The 18,111-nt window shown below is 51.9% G+C and overlaps 2 protein-coding genes and 1 long non-coding RNA gene across 4 annotated transcripts in view; 2 read left to right on the top strand and 1 right to left on the bottom strand.

Annotated features, from left to right (window-relative positions):
* Positions 1–1,086: 1,086 nt before the first annotated feature.
* On the bottom strand, positions 1,087–7,471 carry GUCA1ANB (GUCA1A neighbor). Of its 2 annotated transcripts, none has more exons than XM_037519714.2 (2): positions 7,352–7,471; positions 1,087–1,638 (listed from the first exon to the last, which is right to left on the bottom strand). In XM_037519714.2, the coding sequence occupies exons 1-2, from the start codon at positions 7,358–7,360 to the stop codon at positions 1,309–1,311; spliced, it is 339 nt and encodes a 112-aa protein (XP_037375611.1). In that variant the 5' UTR covers positions 7,361–7,471; the 3' UTR covers positions 1,087–1,308. The 2 variants fall into 2 exon arrangements, with proteins under 2 accessions (XP_037375611.1, XP_037375610.1); XM_037519713.2 differs by lacking the exon at positions 7,352–7,471 and adding an exon at positions 2,340–2,448.
* Positions 7,472–7,503: 32 nt separating this feature from the next.
* Positions 7,504–15,496, top strand: LOC119252463 (uncharacterized). The gene is made up of 3 exons (XR_005126824.2): positions 7,504–7,607; positions 14,591–14,627; positions 15,137–15,496. It is a non-coding gene; the product is annotated as an uncharacterized LOC119252463 (long non-coding RNA).
* Positions 15,497–16,601: 1,105 nt separating this feature from the next.
* Positions 16,602–18,111, top strand: part of CUNH6orf132 (chromosome unknown C6orf132 homolog) — a 35,343-nt gene continuing 33,833 nt past the window's right edge. The window contains exon 1 of the mRNA XM_037519715.1: positions 16,602–16,839. Within this exon, the coding sequence (XP_037375612.1) occupies positions 16,695–16,839 (145 nt within the window). The 5' untranslated portion in view covers positions 16,602–16,694. The remainder of the gene's footprint in view (positions 16,840–18,111) is intronic.

Genomic DNA, 18,111 nt, shown 5'->3' with positions numbered 1-18,111 from the left:
TTGGATTCTACACCGTAAGGGGAACCTTGAAGAGGTTACATCATCTTTGCAGAGAAAAGCATCCAGGAAGCCAGTCCAGCACATCTGGGCCCCCAGACATCCTGCCCCTTCATCCCACACCAGCCCCAACCTCTCATGCCCTAGAAGCATGCTCCACTGCCCATGCCACCCTATGAATGGGATGGGACTCCTAGAAATGAAAGCAGCTGAATTCCCCTGGGGATATGTTGGTAAATATAGCAACTGGCTCTCTGGAAAGAAACCCCAATCTGTAGGCACTTGCTGGTTCCCTCGGTGTCAGTACCTCCAGCGTGGCTGATTTCAAGGCACCAGCATGAAAGGCTGATGGTGGAGCCTGGAGGAGGTGGCAGCAGTCGGCCCCCACAGCCAGGCTGAGCAGGCTCCAGCACACCACTGCACTCGCCCCCAGGGGGTGATGATCACTCAGCCCCCCCCCCCCCCAACTCTGGGCCAAGTCCCCTCTGCCTTCATTCCCCTTCTCCGTGAACTGTGGCTGGTAAGACAACTAACCTGAGCACCAGCTCTTGGGGACCAGAGGACAGACTTGGGGTGGGGAATCCCCCACCAACAAACCACAAGTCAGAAGAGGCAGTTTTATGGAAAACAAAGGAGGGTGGAAAGGAGGCTCCCTGGAGACTGGGCCACTCCCTGCATCACCTCCTTATTCTCCTGTGGCTGCTCTAGCCCCAAGTGACTGCAGGGAAGTGGGGACCGTCAATAGGTCCTTCCAAGTCTTCAGATTCTGCTGATATAACCATGCTGTACAACACCCCTCTGGGGGCCTCTCTGGTGGCTCAAGGGGTTAAGACACAGCACTATGAAGCTATCCGCAGGCACTGCAGCATGAGTTCAATCCCCGGTCAAGGAGCTGTCCCCATGGCTCAGCAGACCTCTCATGACTCGCCTGCTTCTCCCCTCAGCAGTATATTTTCCATCAATCTGCCAGTTCTTTTCCCCACTCTGTCTCTGGGGAATCTTCTCACCCCCACACCTCTGGCCTGTACCCCAGTTCTTGATGCATAAATAAATAAATATTAAAAAAAAAAAACACGCCTCTGGTCTCACTTTGCCCACCTCCAACTTCCCACTCAGATACCAGAGAAAGGAAGGATAAACTTTAATTGTGGCTGAGAAGAGAGACCTCCCTTTGTCATTGTTGACACCGGGCATGGCACAGCTGTCCCAGCCCAGATGGGGCTGCCCCTTCTGGAGAGAGCAACCCTTCCCCTCTGGGACCGGGGATCATGGGGGTGCAGGAAAGGGCCGGGTCTTCTGACTGGCCCAGGCCTATTTGTGCCACAAGATCTGGTTGGTGGGAGGTATGTCAAAGCGCTTGCGCGTGTGGTCAGTGTCCCTGCAGTACAGGTAGCCACAGGTGGGCTTCTGCAAAGTGTAGAAGGGGTTCAGGGAGTTGGAGTACTGGGAGGTGTAGAAATTGAACCTGAGCTTTTCGGGATTCAGCCCTCTGGCATCCACCACCACCGGCACGTAGGCTGCAGCCAGCGTCTGCTCACAGTCTTGCCTCCATGCCCGGGACAGGGGGACATGCGGAGTCTTCACCTTCTTGCCTGATGGTATTGTCTGCCCTTGGTTGGGTGCTGAGGGTTCTTTTGAGTCCTGGAAGGACAGGAGGGGAGAGCTGGGGATTGGGCACTGGGGCTTGGACTGCTGAGGCCAAGCAGAACGAAGGGGAAGGGCCCTCTGGTCAGAAACTCCCAGGGCCACCCCGGGGCACAGCTTCAATGTCCTTGACCTGACCCCTAATGCAGACCTTGGCCTACTTCTTGGGGGATCTGCCAGCTCAGAGGCTGGGTCCCTGAGGGTCATCTCAAACATCCTCCCCTTCTCTCCACATCCAGTCTATCCATCTCTGGCCTCTACATCGTGTCCTCTGGCCTCCTCTCCCTGCCTTTTGCCACTGCCCCCTCACGCCTCCTCCTCTCTCTCCTGCAGGCTACTCCGACTTTCTACCCAGTCTTCCTGCCTCCTAATCTCTCGTATTTTTAGCCTGCATTTCACACCCACACCAAATTAATTTTTCAGTACTAACGTTTTTTCCAAGCATCTTTTGCTGTCTTCTACTAGAAAATAAAGCCCAAGTCCCCTCGCCCTGAAGGCCAGACCTTTAAGGATGGGGCTCCCACCGTGGGTTGTGGCCATGCCATCTGCCTATCATTCCCTGCTCCAGCCTGCACTCCCAGGCCTCCATGCCTTTGCTCAGGCTTTTCCCCCAGCCTAGCATGCCCTCCCTCCTGCTCATCAGGGAAATGCCGCCTTCCCCTTTGGCCTGTGAGCCCCCGAAGGCAGTGCTCTCTTACCCTGACCCTTGACATAACAGCCTCCCAAGTCCTATTCTTTATTTTACTTCAGACCAAGACATTTAGTGGGTTTTCAATAAATATTGGTTTATTGGAACAGGATTCTAGTAAGGGGTAGTTCCCCTTCTGGCCTGTCAGCCCATTCTATTTTAGAACATGTCTCATTATTACAAGTCATGTTCTATTTGGAACATATCTCCACCCAACAATGGCTGCTCTGCACAACCACCACTCTTGGTTGATGGGGTGTTGAGGTCTACCTTCTCTCTAGGAATCCCTGGTCGCCACACTGTCACCTTGTACTGACATCACTGTCACTACCCCCTTAACTGCCCTGTGACCCCACCCCCCTTAACTGAGCAAAAACCAAAGGTGTCTTGATCTCCTTGGAACAAACCCACGCACCATCTCTAAGGGCCCGGATGCCTTTTGACAAGGCACTTTCATTGCCCAGACAGTCCTACCCAAAGGATGAGATGCCCGTAAGTGACCACCTGCTTTGTCTGTGTGTGGGGCTGGCTCTGTCCTGGCCCCCCAGGTTACAATCCTCAGGGAAAACCCACTTGTGCACTGGCCAGCCTCATAGCCCCCCAGTCTCTGGAAACTACCAGGGAACCCCTAACTGCAGTCACTGGAAAGTGAGTCCCTGCCATCTTATTCAAGTCATAATGTGCTCCTTTGCATTTAATTCACGAACTATTTGCCCAATTCCAACCTTTTCTCCAGGCAGCCTTTTCTCCAGGCATATGTGTGCCATCAGCTTTGTTTTGCAAAATACTTCTATCCAGGCCTCCCTGGTGGCCTACGGGGTTAAGTATCAGTGCTATCACCACTAAGGCCTGAGTTCAATCAGGGGAGCTACCCCACATGGCACAGCAGACCTCTCCTGTCTCACCCGCTGCCCCCACCCCCAGCAGTGTATTTCAGTAGATCCATCTGTTCTGCTTCCCACTCTGTCTCTGGTGAATCCTCTCATCCTGCCCCCGCCCCCACCCCGTACACCTCTGGCCAGTTGTTCTACACACACAAAATAAATACATTGCACTTTAAAAAATTTAAAAAAACTAACCTCTCACCCCCTTTCACCCTCCCACCCTTGACACCTCCTTCAGGAACTGTTTCTGGCAACCCCTTCTCTCAACCTTCCTCTGTGCCTTCAGGCACTCTCTGGGGATGTGGTTGCTTACTGGCCTAGGACTGGGGTGAGGCCACTGCGTAAATTTCAAGGAGGTACAAGCACACTGGGCGTGCTTCCTTAACATTTTGCACCCTAGGTGCTGGGCTTGCCTCATACTAACCCCAAATCCTGCTCCTTCTGGGCTCCTGCTAATGTCCCAACAGCCTGTGGTTAGGATACATCCTATTCACCTCCATGTCCCTGCCAGGCACAGCCCAGGGCTGGCACACAGCCAAGCTAGAGAGAGGGGTGAGCAGTGTTCAGAGGCCTTCCCAGACACGGTCAGGACTTGTCCCTGGAACTGGGAATTACAAGCAGCAGGGCAAGCATCAGAAATTTATAGTGGGCATCACACACCATTTTCTTTCCGCCACTGCCTACCAGCGCAGCACCAAACTCTTGAAGCGTATCACCACTTTCAATCCTCATTGCCCTTAACCCTTGAAGAAAGCTATGATTATTAGCCTCATTCATTATTGAGAAAATTGAAGTAAAGAGGTTAGTCCCCTGTTCAGGCTCATGTGGCTGGTAAGGTGCCAGCCTGGATTTTAATCCATGTCTAGCCCCCCCCAGAGCCCACACCCCAGACCCGGGATGTGTCACTGGGCAGGGACTTGAGATTCACTTCTGCCCCCTTCCGTCAACTTGCTGCGCTTTTGCCAGGGTTCTGGGCAGCAACCAAGGCAGCCCCAGGCTCACTGGAGAGAGGGCAGAGCCATTTCCCGGCTGGGCAGAAAGACAGTGGGGTTTTGAACGCTGGGCTTTGGTTCTGTATGGACAAGACAACACATCAGCTCGTAGAGCTGAGCACATGACCTTAGTTGTTCCATTCACTCATTCAAACCCTGGCCCCTCTTACAGGCCAGGCTCTGGGTGCGCCAGTCATAGACTTCACACTGTGGACACAGTGTGAAGCTGGTGGTGCGGGGCTTCTCGGCTCCCCCACCACTGACCTTGGGGCAGGATGATTCTGAGTGGTGGGGAATGTCCTGTGTGTGGCAGGACATTTCAAAGTAGCCCTACCCACTCTACCCCTCCTGGTAGTGAAAGCCAAATTGTCTCTCAGCATCGCCAATGCCTCGTGGGAGCCGTGAGAATCACAATAGAGTCCACGATGACTGTTTTATCCCAAGGTTAAGGCTGAGAGCCTGGCCCCACAGAATTCTCCCTTTCCTGGGCCACCGAAGTGGCTTGTGTTTCTCTGTGGTAAGCATGATTCTGATGGTGTGGGGTTCTGGTCTTCCAGATTTGGCAGAAGGGTTCAGCCTGTGGCCCTTGAGATGAGAGACCTGCAGAGGCCCAGCCCCTGATGGCCCCTTCTCCCCAGCTTACTACCATCAGTCCCTTGCACCCTGCACCTTAGGCCGGAGGGCCTAAGCACGTAGGCTGCTTTCGAAATGGCTGGGAGAGTCTGACTAGAGACCCACAGAGGGAAGGGTGACCCTTTTTGCAGAGGGGAGTGTGACACTTTTTGCAAATAGAATTGAGCATCTACGCAGTGCTCAGGAGTCACTCATCTCAGGAACACTTTTTAGCGCCATTTAAGATGTTATCCCATTTGCAAATGTGGAACCAAGGATAGGAGGTGTCTATGCATTTGTCTAGTTCATGCATTTAGTGAGGTGTCATGTAAGAACCCTGCAGAAGCCCCAAGACTCATGACTAGTTAGCGTGGGAACCAGGATTTGGACACTCCCTCCCTCTGCCCCAGGCCAGGCCCTGGCTTGGCCCCCTGCCCTGGTTACCTGTCAGCTATGTCCTGGCGGCAGCGGCCCCTACAACACTCGGGACCCTGGTGGGGAGATCCAGGGCCCCCAGCACATCCAGGAACTAGGCCATCATAGAAACTGGGGCAGAGGGACAGACCCAGGGAGGAGGAAGAGAGAAAGGAGGAAGAGAAGATATCAACAAAGAGCAGGAGGAGGAAGCCCAGGCAGCCCTAGCCTTGCCCTGCCCTTCCAGGGGCCCCTGCCAGGCTCCAAGTGACTAACTTCAGAGGGTTGAGAACACCCCATCCCCTCCCCAGGGCCCAGCACCACCAGCCAGCATGGAAGGAGGGTGGGGCCGGCTGCATACTTTCCAGGTTAACATCTGGTTTCATTTAACCATTTCCTCCCCTCTCAGATCCTCCCTGTCAAGTGCACTGTGTGTGTGTGTGTGTGTGTGTGTCTGACTGTAGAAAAATGGTTCACAACAAGGGGTGTTCCCCTCACCCCAGGGGACATTTAGCAATGCCTGGAGTCATTTTTGGTTGTCATAACTGGGGGAAGTGACAACTGGGAGTGTCTGGTGGGTTGGCAGAGGCCAGAGACAATGCTGAACATCCTATTATCCAGAACAGGCCCCCACTGCTAAGCATGATTGCACACAGTGTCAAAGTGCCAAGGGTGAGAAGCCCTGGTTTAGGGGGAGCCCCTCATCTACCTTCCTGCTTTCTGCAGCCCTGGCTTAAGCCTCCATTCCACAAGTGCAGTGAAGCAGAAAGGGCAAGTAGAGGGCTCCCCCGCCACCCACAGTACCCTATTTTCACTTGGGTTTCTGACCTGGAGCCAGAAGGAATCTGAATAGGACTCTCCCTCCATGAACCCCAGCCCCTCAGAGGAGTTAAACTGCAGGTCCTTGAATAACATTGTTTAGTTATAACATTAATGTCAAAAAAAATCCCAGTCAATGGCTTGAAGACGTTACTTAAGGACCCGCTTCCCTTCACTGTAAGGGCTTTACATTGTTTCCCTTGAAGTCACAGTTTCCAAGAACCTACGGACAAAGTTCGGTGAGGACCTACTACATATCCGTATATGCTTGCGCCTTACCCTGGGAGTTAGAAGGCGGGAGGAGGTGGGGCTTTCTGAGTAGCGCAAGAAGACCTGATGATATTTACTACTGCAGGTCTTCTAGGAAGCATTGCTCTCCTGGCCCTGCAGGCCCACCACACATCCGCTAGCCTGGCCCACGCCTGACATTCCACCGCAGCAGCTCACTCTTTGATGGAAGGGAAGGCCGGTGCCGTGCTGTTGAAAGGCAAATGGTGCTGGGCGAGGCAGTCAGTTAAGCCTCCTGGGGTGTCTGGGACTGTGGAATGTGCCTGGGTTTTGGGATTTGAAGGTCTGAGCTCTGGGCCGACTCTGCCCCTACAGGTCAGGCCACCTTGGGCAAGTCCCTGAACCTCTTTGAGCTTCAGTTGCCTCATCTGGGAAATGGGGATAATCAAGGTAATCTTCACCACTTTGGTGTGGGGAGCGATGAGTTGTGGGAACTGTAAAGGCACGATACAAACAGCAATTATCGTCGGCCTAGTCCCACAGTTACATCTGGCTCTTGCCCTCGCTCACCTGGCCCTTTATGAGAGCATGTTTGGCCTGTGGTTGGGGAAAGGGGCTTGGGAGTCTGTGCAAGGTGGAGCCAAGCCTGGGCCTCAGCTTCCCTGTGAGGCTATGCGTCATTGGGGCCTGGGGTTCGTATTTCAGCTCCTCCACCCACTGAGTACCTGAACTTTTGGTGATTTGTACTACCTGGTCCTCTTACCTATGAAGTGGGAATGACAAACAAATCTATCTTGCAGAGTTACCATGGGGATTTAGTGAGATAGTCCACGTAAAGAGCCTAGATTTTTGCGGTGGCGACCTACTTCCTGCCCTGCACCCTAGGAGGAGAGGGTGGCTCCATGTTAGCCAAATAAGAGTTGGGAAGTGGCCCTGGCACCTAAGCGTTTTGTGAGAGTCCCCTAGGGGCTGGCCAGACAGATGGGCCTGGCTGTGGCCTTCATACTCTTTCCTGTCAATCAAATGTCTTGTGACCAGGGCTGCGCTGATCCATTCCTGTGATGCCATCCCACCTGAAACATCTTTGAGCAGGGCCTCCTTGATGGTAAGAGGGCACTTCTGGTGGTTAGAGCTTCAGAGGTTCCCAGGGACTCTGGGGAGTGTTCGGGTGGGGAGAACTGTGGGGGGGCATTGTGATGCTTCTTTAACAATACAATTCCTCTGTCCTCCTAGGAGATGCAGGGGGCAGGACTCAGGTGAATTCCCAGGACAAGTGACCTGCAGGTAGTGGGGTGAGTGGAGAGGAGGAAATCATTCTGGTTATTTCAGGTACCTCCAGAAATCCTAATACCATAGGAAACATGTCATAGAAAGTCCTGGCAGGGAGGAAGTGTATCAAGCCAATGCCCCTCCAAATTACAGAGATGATGGGTGGATGTATGGAGCAGGGATGGGTGGATGGACAGAGCCGTGGGAGAACAGGTAGACAGACAGGAGTGTGAATAGACACATGGCAGGCATACCTTCCTTATTTGGGCCGTCTTCATCCCATCTCTTGTTTCTTTTCTCATTTTATGTTTTTTCTCATTTTATGCCACAGCTAATTTCGTTTACATGCCCTGTTCTCTCCCCTCTGAGCCTTTGCACATGCTGCTTCCTGGCCCTCTTCAAACAAGAGGTTAGGAGATAAAGAGATGGAGTCTAGGTGGATAGACAAGTGGCTAGGTGGGGTCACTATGGGTGACTGGATGGACAAAATGGCCAGATGGATGGAGGCTTAGGGTTGTGCCATGGAGGATGGGGTTGCAGGCCCTGGAATGAGACTCCTTGAGCTCGAATCCTGGCTCTACCATTTTACTAGTTGTGTGGTCTTAGACAAGTAATCGACATCTCCATATGTCTATTGGCTCCTCTGCAAAGTATGTGGACTAAAGGTTCCTACCTAATGAGGCTGTGCAAAGCACTTAGGACAAGCCTGGCCCAGAGTAAGCACTCAATAATATTGGCTATTATTATGTATGGGTGGGTAATTGGATTGTTGGTGAGTGACTGAACGGGCTGTCCTGTCTCCATCTTTAAAACCTGGACACTTCCCCCCTCCCTAAGAGCCCATCTCCCCAACACCAGTCTTGGTGGGCACCTTCCAGGACCACACATCAGAAATCTCACATGTAGGGGTGACCTGTGCTTCTCCCTGGTGATGGGGAGGGAAGCAGCAAGGGGGAGAGAGAAAGCTGGCGACTTCTTTCCCTCTGCTGCAGAGGTTGGGCTGGGCCCAAGACTTGTTTCCTTTATGGCACTGTGTCAGCACTGACAGTTGGTTGTGGGGTGGACTTTGGGGCCCACAGATCGGAAGTTGAGGTGTTGATGACTTGTGTGCTCTGCTCAGATCTCACACCCAGATGTAATGACCTCTAATTTCTGAGGAGGTTGGCAGGGAAGAGGGAGAAGGAGGAGCAGCAATCAGGGCTTGCCCTACCGGAGACTCTAATCCCCTGATCTCTAAGCACTCCGGGACGATGCTATCTTGCTTGGGAGAGGGAAGGAAGGTGGGAACATGGATTCTGGATGGAGAGGCCAGAATCTCTGACTCTGGGGAAAATGACCTAGCTCCCATTCTGGGTCCTAAAGGAGCTGTCAGGAGGGAGCCAGAATTGATGAGGGCTTGGGGAAGCAGGGCATCAAGACTTTGCATACATTACACTTTGTTTCAGGCAAGGGGGTGAGGTGCTGGCTGGTTGCCAGGCGATCCAGGGGACCTGACACAGTCCCATCTCCTCTCTGGGCCTCAGTCTCCTTGTGTGGGCAGCTGAGGCTATTGGGTCCCTCCATTTGAAGGAGGGAGAGTTGAATCACATCCTGAGGCCCTCAGCAGAGGTCCTTGATGGACCATAGGACTGGGCCCTGTCAGGAGTGTTCCCAGCCCAGGCTGTGCCACCTTCACTGTGGGAACCTCCAGAGGGCCAAGGCCTGAGAGACCTCTTTTAGGAAGGCCTAGCCAGTCAAGACATGTCTGTCTTGTTTCAGTTGTAAATTGGAAAAATGGTTCATATCATGGTCTTTCAACCCAACCTGCCTCGGTTCAAAGCCCAGCTCTGCTTTAACTATGTGATTTGCACAAGTTGCTAAACTTCTTTGTACCTTAATCCCTAAGTGATAACAGAAATTACCTGGAAGGCTCCTGGTGAGGACTAGGAGAGCCAAGAGCAGAGCCTGCTGCGGGGTAGATGCTATGAGTTATATTGTTATTATTTCTAAACTCCAGAGGATTCTGATTCAGACCTGCCTCCTGAAAGCCCCCCATTCTCTAAGTGCTTTGCCACAGTCCAGGAATGATCTCATGGTATATATCACCAAATTTCCTAGAAGGTAATGACAGTGATCTATACGCCAAAAAACTCAGTGGGTGTTTGGGGGTGAGTCTCCGGGCTGGTTTAGTGGCACAGGAAGATCCAGCAACCACCCCCATACCTCACACCACACATATACACAGCCTCCACCCTCCTGTCTTCTCTATTATTGAAATGTGCAGCACATGGTTTCAAGTGTCCTGCTACCATCTTGCCATAAGGCCTGTTATTTGAACATCATTTCCACCCTCTTACCTGCTGTGTGACTTGAACAAATTCCTTAACCTCTCTGATCCTTACTTTTTCCTTTGTTGGACTTCAAGTACACAAGGCTGTCTTATTCACATACCTGGTTTCATGATGCATTATCTTCATTGGTCATGAAGGCCTCCTCTCTTGTATTAATCTCGCCCCTTTATCTGTATTTCTCCAACCACATCCACCACCCACCCCAGCCAGAGGCAACCATTCTACTGTGTATAATGAGTATCTTGTTCATATGTGTTCTTGCAAAATATATATTGTTGTTTTGTATGCAGGTAGTTTTTATTTGCATAAGTGGCATTGTGTGTGCTAGATCTCATTCTGTTGTTTGCTTTGATTGCTCCCTGATGTCTTTAAAAACCGTGTTGCCATACAAGCCTCTAGCTCCTTGCTTCTGATTGCTGTGTAATGCACACACATCTAACCTCCCTACTCCCCCAGGGGTAGAACCCCAGGTGCCTCCAATCCCTTTCCCCACAAACCACACTGCAATAACATCACTTCCATGGTCTCTTAAATGAACAAACTGAGAGTCAGGAAGGTGGTAGCTCTATCAAGTTCAGACCCTTGATAAGCAGTAGAATCAGGATACAAAACTACTACCCTGCAAGGATCTTTCCCATGATGCCAGGGTCCCATCAACAGAGCCAATGGCTACAAAAGGAAAGGAGTCTCTTCCCAGCACCCTAAACATACCACCCCCCACCCAGGGCTGGACCTGAGATCTCCCACTCTCAGGCATCAGGTAATACCCTTCTCTAAGCCCCCCTCAGGGTGTAGGAGTCCTTATTAGCCAGACTCCTCTTGGCCCCACTATATCCCCTGGTACCCACCCAACCCAGAGGACTACAGAGAAGCAAGCCCACTCTCCTGCAGCCCAACAAAGTTTCAGGAACTATTCTGGCCTAAAGCGTCTCCCCTGAAACAAGAGGTCAGGCAAAATGATCTGCCGCTCAATATCACATGGGGCTATGTTGACATTGGGTGACTTTTGCTCCTAGAGAACTAGCTGCAGCTATCTGGGGTGGGATGAAGGTGACGCGAGACTTCTCAGCTGCCCTACCAGGTTTAGAGCGTGCCCTCCCAGCCAGGAGGGTGTGGCTTTGTCGGAGAGAACACCACAAACTTGACAAAGGGCTGGCTGGATCTCTGGGGTGACTGCAATTTCCGGGCCCCAATTTTATCCCACATTCCAGAACAGGCCAGTAAAGTTGGCTTTTGGCTCATGGAGGTTACTAAGTAATGACTGAGCCAAGATTTAATTACAGGTATGGGCTTTTGACTGTTTTGAGAGGAACCTATTATTTAGCTGTTTCTTTTACTGGGGGAGAGGGGTAAGGTGTTGTTAGATGGAGAGGGGGTCAGGCAGCAATACTATGGGGTGCTGAGCTGGAGAGAGAATTAGGTTTTGACCCTGACCCAGGGAATCCCATCTCAGAAGCTGCCAGGCTGCCAGAGAGAAACTGGGGGTGGGGGTGGGAGCGCTGCTCACTGCTAAACCTGGGCCTTGCAGAGACTCCCCCTATGCCCACCCCCAACATGGGGGGTGAAACTGAGGTAAAATGGATGGTCAAAAGGCAGGGATATCCCGACATCTAGACTCTACAATGTCAGCACTTCTGGTATCCATGGGTCACCCATATCAACTTTTTTCCAACCAAAACCCCAAAGTTGGGCCTCCCCTGGTGGCTCAGCAATTGAGCGCTGGGCTGCGAAGCTGCCCACAGCCTCTGCAGCACTGGTTCGATCCCGGCTGGCTGCCACATAGCAGGGTCCCACATGGCGCGCAGACAGACCTCTCCTGCTGCCCACTGCTCCCCTCAGCAGTATATTTTGTCAGTCTGCCTGCTCTGCTCTCCCCTCTGGCTCTGGTGAATTCTCTCACCCTCCAGCGCTTCTGACTGTACCCAGTGCTTGTATAAATAAATAAATAAATCTTTTAAAAAAATTTAAAAATTCAAAACCCCAAAATTAAGGGGACTGATGAGTGAGGGAGGGGAGAAATGAACAAACACCCAAGCCTGCCTCTGTTTGCCAGTCCTTGTGCTGGGCACTTCCCATCCATTATCTGATCTTCGTAACTACCCTAGGAGAGGGTACTGTTAACTACCCACTTGCTACAGGGGAGGAAACTGGCTCAGAGTATTTTTACTTCCTCTGGATGCAAGCTGTTTGCCAAGCCTTTCCTTTCTTCCTAAGAAGTGTCCATAAACTAACAAATTTGCTCTTTCTATTTCTTTTTTAAAAAAGATGTATTTATTTATGCATACAAGAACTGGGGTACAGGCCAGAGGTGTGGGGGTGAGAGGATTCACCAGAAAGAGATTGGGGAACAGAACAGGTGAATTGACTGAAACACACTGTTGAGGGGAGCAGCAGGTGGGACAGGAGAGGTCTGCTGCACCATGTGGGTAGCTCCCTGGCTGGGGCTCGAACTCATGCTGCAGTGGCTGCAGATAGCTTCATAGGTTGCATCTTAACCCCTTGCGCCACCAGGGAGGCCCTGCTTTTTCTATTTCTACCACCAGTGTACAAGCCTTGCTCCATCCCCTCCTGTTTGCATCATTATCAAATTGATTAAGCAGTTGGCCTATGGATTAAGTGGCTTCCCTTAGCCAGCCAGTCTGCACTTTCTCTTTCCCATCTGCCCTGCATCCAGCTGTTAGATGACCATCCTTGAAACGCAGCTGTTACCAGTCGCCCTGCCCTACCGTCACTGGTGCCTGCTCCTAGTGGTTCTGACTAGGCCAGAGTGTTTCAAACCTTAACGTGCACCTGAGTCACTTGGGGATCTCTTCAAACACAGATGCTCTGCTCGGCACCTTAACCCATCAGCTCACTGAATTTTATAACGAACTTAAGTTAACAGTTTGTTTTACAGACTAACAAACAGAGGCCCAAGAGGATGTCTAGCATCTGGATGGTACCAGAAATTCTGTATATCTAGTAAGAACCCAGGGGATACAGATACCTCTGTTTCATGGACCATATTTCTAGACTAAATTCCCTGCCTCGTTACTTTTTCTTCAACTTTCAAACAGCAAATTCACTTATTTACATGGTTGAAAATTAAAAAGTCATTCAGTGAAAAATCTCCCTCCACTCCTATGCTCCTATTTGCACAGTTCCCCCACCTTCACCCCCAGTAACCACTTTTATTAGTTTCTTATATGTCTTTCCAAAGTTTCTTTGTGGCAATACAAGCAAGGTCACACTTTCCCTGCCTTCTCCCCACCCCCAACCCAAATGTTAGCACACAACACACCCCAGTTCCGTCAAGAGCTTATCTTGGACATGATTCTCCTCTGAATTTGCCCGCACTCTCTCTCAAGAGTGTGCTTTCACATACAATAAAGCTTCATTTCTAACTCACTTAAAAAAAAAGAGGAGGGCCTCCCTGGTGGCGCAAGGGGTTAAGTCTCAGCACTGTGAGGCTATCAGCAGCCTCTGCAGCATGAGTTCGATCCCCAGCCAGCAGCAGACCTCTCCTGTCTTGCCCACTGCTCCCCTCAGCAATGTATTTCACTAGACCCACTGTTCTGCTCCCCACTCTGTCTCTGGTGAATCCTCTCACCCCCCTGTGCCTCTGGCTTACACCCCAGCTTTTGTATGCATAAATAAATAAATCTTTTTTTAAAAAGAGTTTATCTTGGGGGGGTGGAGGAGTGAGAGGGAAGAGCACAATGGACTATGGCAGAGGACCGTGGGTGAGTTGGTGGTGCACTGCGGTGGCAATGCTGATGGGGGTGTCCAAAAATGACCTCAATTAAAAAGAAATAAAAATGAAATGAGTTTATCTTAGAGATAACTGGACAGAGTTGGCTGACTCATGCCATCATCTGTTCAACCAGTCATCTCCAGGTGGACAATTTGGGTTTCTCATCTCATTAGCCCGCCACACCCTGGGCGGCCTTCCTGCAACCTCTCTCCAACCCCCCCAATTCCCAGCTTCACCATTCTGAGCCCCTGAATTGGCTTTCATACCTCCTTTGGGCCCTCCACAGATCCTCTGGCCAACCTTGATGGTCCTTCCTGAATCTGTCCCATCTCCTACTCCTCATTTACCTCCCCACTCTTCATCTCTCCCTGGCTCCCCAAACAGACTAAAGCACTAGAATCAGGATCCATGTCTTTGACTTCTCTGAGCCTTCAAGTCCAGGGTTAGGCACAGAGCAGTTCTCAGAATATTGGCTAGAGAGTAGATATTGCAGGTGAGGGGCCTCCTGGTGGTGCAGAGGTTAAAGTATCAGAGCTATCAAGTTATCACCAGCCACTGTGGCCTGAGTTTGATCCCTGGCCAGGGAGGTGACCCACATGGCTCAGCAGACCTCTCCTGTCTCACCTGCTGCTCCCCTCAGCAGTGTATTTCAGTAGATCTGCTTGTTCTGCTCCCCACTCTTGTCTCTGGTGAATCCTCTCACCCCCTGCACCTCTGGCTTGCACCCTAGTTCTTGTATGTATAAATAAATTTTAAAAATCTAAAAAAATAAAAATAAATTGCAGGTGAATGGAGCCCCTCAGTGATGGTTCTACTGGGTCTTGTTCTGGGTGTAAGAGCTCAAGACTTCCCAAGGTGGGAGGGACTGCAGCCTTGGAGGTCTCCAGGGAAGATGCCCTTATCTCTGCCTCATACCTGAACATCTGCTGCCCGTGACCCAGGGTATGATGGCATCTGAGGGTTCTCTGTGTTTTTCCCAGGTGAACAGTGGGAGGAGGACCATGATATGGAAACAGGGTAGGTGGAGGGGTGGATGGTGTGGTATGTGCACATGCCCTAAAATGGGCTCCTTCCCTTCCCTATGAACCTCTTTGTCATCCATCATGGGCCAGCTCAAGTTTTAATTCTTCCAAGAAGCCTTCCTGGACTTCTCCAACCCACACTAACCTCCCTTCCTCCGAATTCCTGCTGTGCCTATTAGTGAACAGCAATCACTGTTCTATACTTAGTCATCGCTTTGACTCATACAAACCTTATCTCCCCAATGAGACCCCATGATCCTGTATGGCAGAAACAAGAAACAATAAATTTTTTATAGTCCCCAAGTACCCAAACTCTCAGCACAGCTCTGGAGGAAACTCCACACACAAATATTCCTTGAATGAAGAGGAATTATTGGTTCCAGGAAGACCTTGGGAGCAGGTAGCCTTGGAGGTGGGACAGAGTGGGTCACAGTTGTATCTCCAATGAGAAGAATTTGGGGAACACAGTTTTTTTTAAGAAGTTTTCTCTCCATCCCCCATTAGTCCTCCAGTCCTCCCCTCCTGGCAGGAAAACTATGACCTCACAGCCACCAGCCCTGAAAGTCCACTCAACTTGACCCATGAAGCTGGGACAAATAAAGAGGACTTTTCAAAAAACATCAATGCCATGAAAAACAAACAAAAAGCAGGACACAGTATCAAATTAAAGATTAAAGGGGCATGACAAGCAAATGTGATGTGTGAATCTTGATTGGAAAAATAAACTAAAATGACATTTTGGGGGATAATTGGGAAAATGTTAAAATGAAGTATGTATATCAGATGATAATAATACGTTGATATTAAATATCTTGAGTGTGGTAACTATATTGTGGTCATTTAAGAGAAGGTCTTAGGCGGTGGATATGGGAGTATTAAAGTGTGTCTGAAAAGAGGGAGCAGGAGCTTGCAATGTGACAACATGTTAACAATTGGTGAATCAAGGAGAAGGGGGTATACCCGGGTCATTTTATTAGTGTTAAATTTTTCAAAATGAAAAGCTGGGGGAAATGCCTTGGGCACAAAGTGAGATACACTGGCAACTATGGGAGAAAGAGAAGGGGAATTATGGCTAAGGCTGCCCCTTCAGATCACCCCTGTACCCGCCTTTCATTCCTACTGCCCAGAAATATCAAAATCGGACCCCTTGGCCTGGCCCTCTCCCACCAGCATCCAGGTTCTCATCTGATGGGGTCTTCTGGTCACCCCCAGATGAGTTCGGAGGGGCCTCTGATGGAGTGAATGGAATCTTAAGTGGGCTCCGCCCATCTGAGTTTTTAAAAATCATATTTATTTCACTTTACAGGGGAAAAAGGATTTGATGAATCAAAAGAGGCCGAGATTTGGTCATCCTATTTCTCTTTGGAACTCGTCAATTAATTTCCACTTTTGTCATCAGATGGGTATCCCAGCTTGTTATCCCTTCCCGCCTCTACCGTTTTTTGTCTATGGACATCTCTTGATATCCATTGAAGACCCCTGGCCCACATTCTTTAGGGGCCCACCGCGCGCTCCAACTGGCTTGGCCCAGCCATTCCCCAGCGAGGGGCGCAGGCGGCGATCCCCCAGTTCCCACATTGCCCTGGTCATGAACCGCCTTCGAAGTAGGGAGCTCGCCGGCCTCCTCCCTTCGCGGGGAGAAGCGGGGTGCAGGAGGAGGGCCCGGAGGAGACCCGGAGCGGGGTTGGGGGCGTGGGGGGGCTGGTCTTCCAGGCTGGGCGTGGGCTGGGCGAGGTCCCCAGCCCACCGGCCGTGCCAACAATGGCCTGTTGTGGAAGGAGGCAGGCAGGAATGCGGCCGGGGGAGTTGGGCGGCGGGGCGGCAGCGGCTGTGGCGGCCGCGGGGCGGGGCCGGGGCTCAGCGGCAGCCTCTTACCTGTCCAGGTAGCTCGCACTTCCCGGCGAGCGGCGGCGCCCGCAGCACCTGTTGGCCGGTGCGCGGGCGGGGAGCACTGGGGGGCATGGCCTGGTAGAGCCCCCGGGAGACCGTGTGGAGTTCAGTCCGGGACACAGAGGGCGAGGGTCGAAAAGCCCTCGGTCGGCGCCCGCGGGCCTGCGGCAGCATGAAAAAGAACCAGACGGTGCAGGGCACCTTCAGCAAACTCTTCGGCAAGAAGCATGCCAACCCTGCCACCACCTCCCTCTACGCCACCAACCCCCCGTGGATTTTCACCCAAGAGGCCCCGGAGGAGGGGAGCAGGGATTTCGGTAAGTGCGCGTGGGGCAGAAGAGGGGGCGCTAGGCGGCCGGGCTGGGCTCCCGCCCCCGCGCCCGGGGGAGGCTCCCTCCCGGACTCGGGCGGTTGCGCGCCGCTGGGCAGGCGGGAGACCCGGCAAGGCGCGCAGGGGAAGGAACACGTTGGAACCTGCGAGCTGGCCGGCGGGGAGCTGCCGGGAAGGGGAGGCGGAGCCGCACCTGGGAGTCGCTGGCAAAGGGGGAGTGGGGTGGGGTGCGTGGAGGTAGGGGGAGGTGCAGGGAAGCAGGAGACCCTCCCCAAAACCAGATCCGAGAATCTGGCGGGGCCCTCCCGCGCCTGACCCTGGTTCCTGTATCGAGTTGTGTTTATTTTCCCTCCCCCGTGGAAGTTATGTTTGTGTTATTGTTGCCAGAAAAATCTTCCTGATATTTGCAGTACCCCCGCCCCTCCAGTCCTGTTCGGTCAGAGTGAGAAGTGCTCCCTGCAACTGAGGGATTGAGGGTGGTCCCTCCAACTTTCTCCCTCACCACTCTCCGCTGCCTGTTCTCCCTAGTCCTAGGTCCCTGGCCTCTCCTGGCCCTGTGTCTTCACACGGCAGTTTCATAGGCAAAGAGAGGGGACTCCTTTCTCTCTGGGTGCCCACACACTTGATTCTACACAGGTGAGACCCAGGAAAATTCAACAGGAGCCACTACTAGCAGGATCCAACCTGTGCCAGACACCAAGTCACATATGGGGGTCACAAGCCCTTACCAGGTCTGTGAACTCTGTGTCTATGGGTTCAGACCCAGGAGCCCAATATGAGATAGTGGAGTCCAGGGTAGTCTCTCTTGACCTCTAGCTGCTGCCTGCCTCTGGGTCAGGGTGGTCTATCTCTACAGGCATCTGAAAACCCTATGGGTGATATAACTGCATCTTTTACCCCCTACAGCTGGGGGATGGAGGCCAGGACAGGAATTCACTTTTTGTGTATGATCTGAGGTTCTGGGTCCAAGGAGGGTCACCCATCATGGATTAGCTTGCCTGCCTTCATCGTCAGCATACTACCCTTATGAACCTTTATAGCCACTGTGCTAGGACCCTAGATGATGTTATAACCTTGGCCCCTGCTGTTGGGTTCATGTTGGCACCAAAGTTGTCAGCCTTTGGGATACAAGGCCCCTGGACAGGAGCAGGATGAACAAGCTGGTACCTCTCCCAGGCCCAAGGGTCACTGACCAGGGGGTGAACAGAGATAACTGTATGCCATTGAGCCTTTTCTGAACCTTTGCTATAAAAGATGG

The sequence above is a fragment of the Talpa occidentalis genome, unplaced genomic scaffold (genome assembly GCF_014898055.3).
Source record: "Talpa occidentalis isolate TD23 unplaced genomic scaffold, MPIMG_talOcc4v2.1 talOcc4.2, whole genome shotgun sequence".
In the NCBI taxonomy this organism is placed as follows: Eukaryota; Metazoa; Chordata; class Mammalia; order Eulipotyphla; family Talpidae; genus Talpa; species Talpa occidentalis.
The sequence above is the reverse complement of the archived record's forward strand: the minus strand, read 5'-3'. Positions and strand labels throughout refer to the sequence as shown.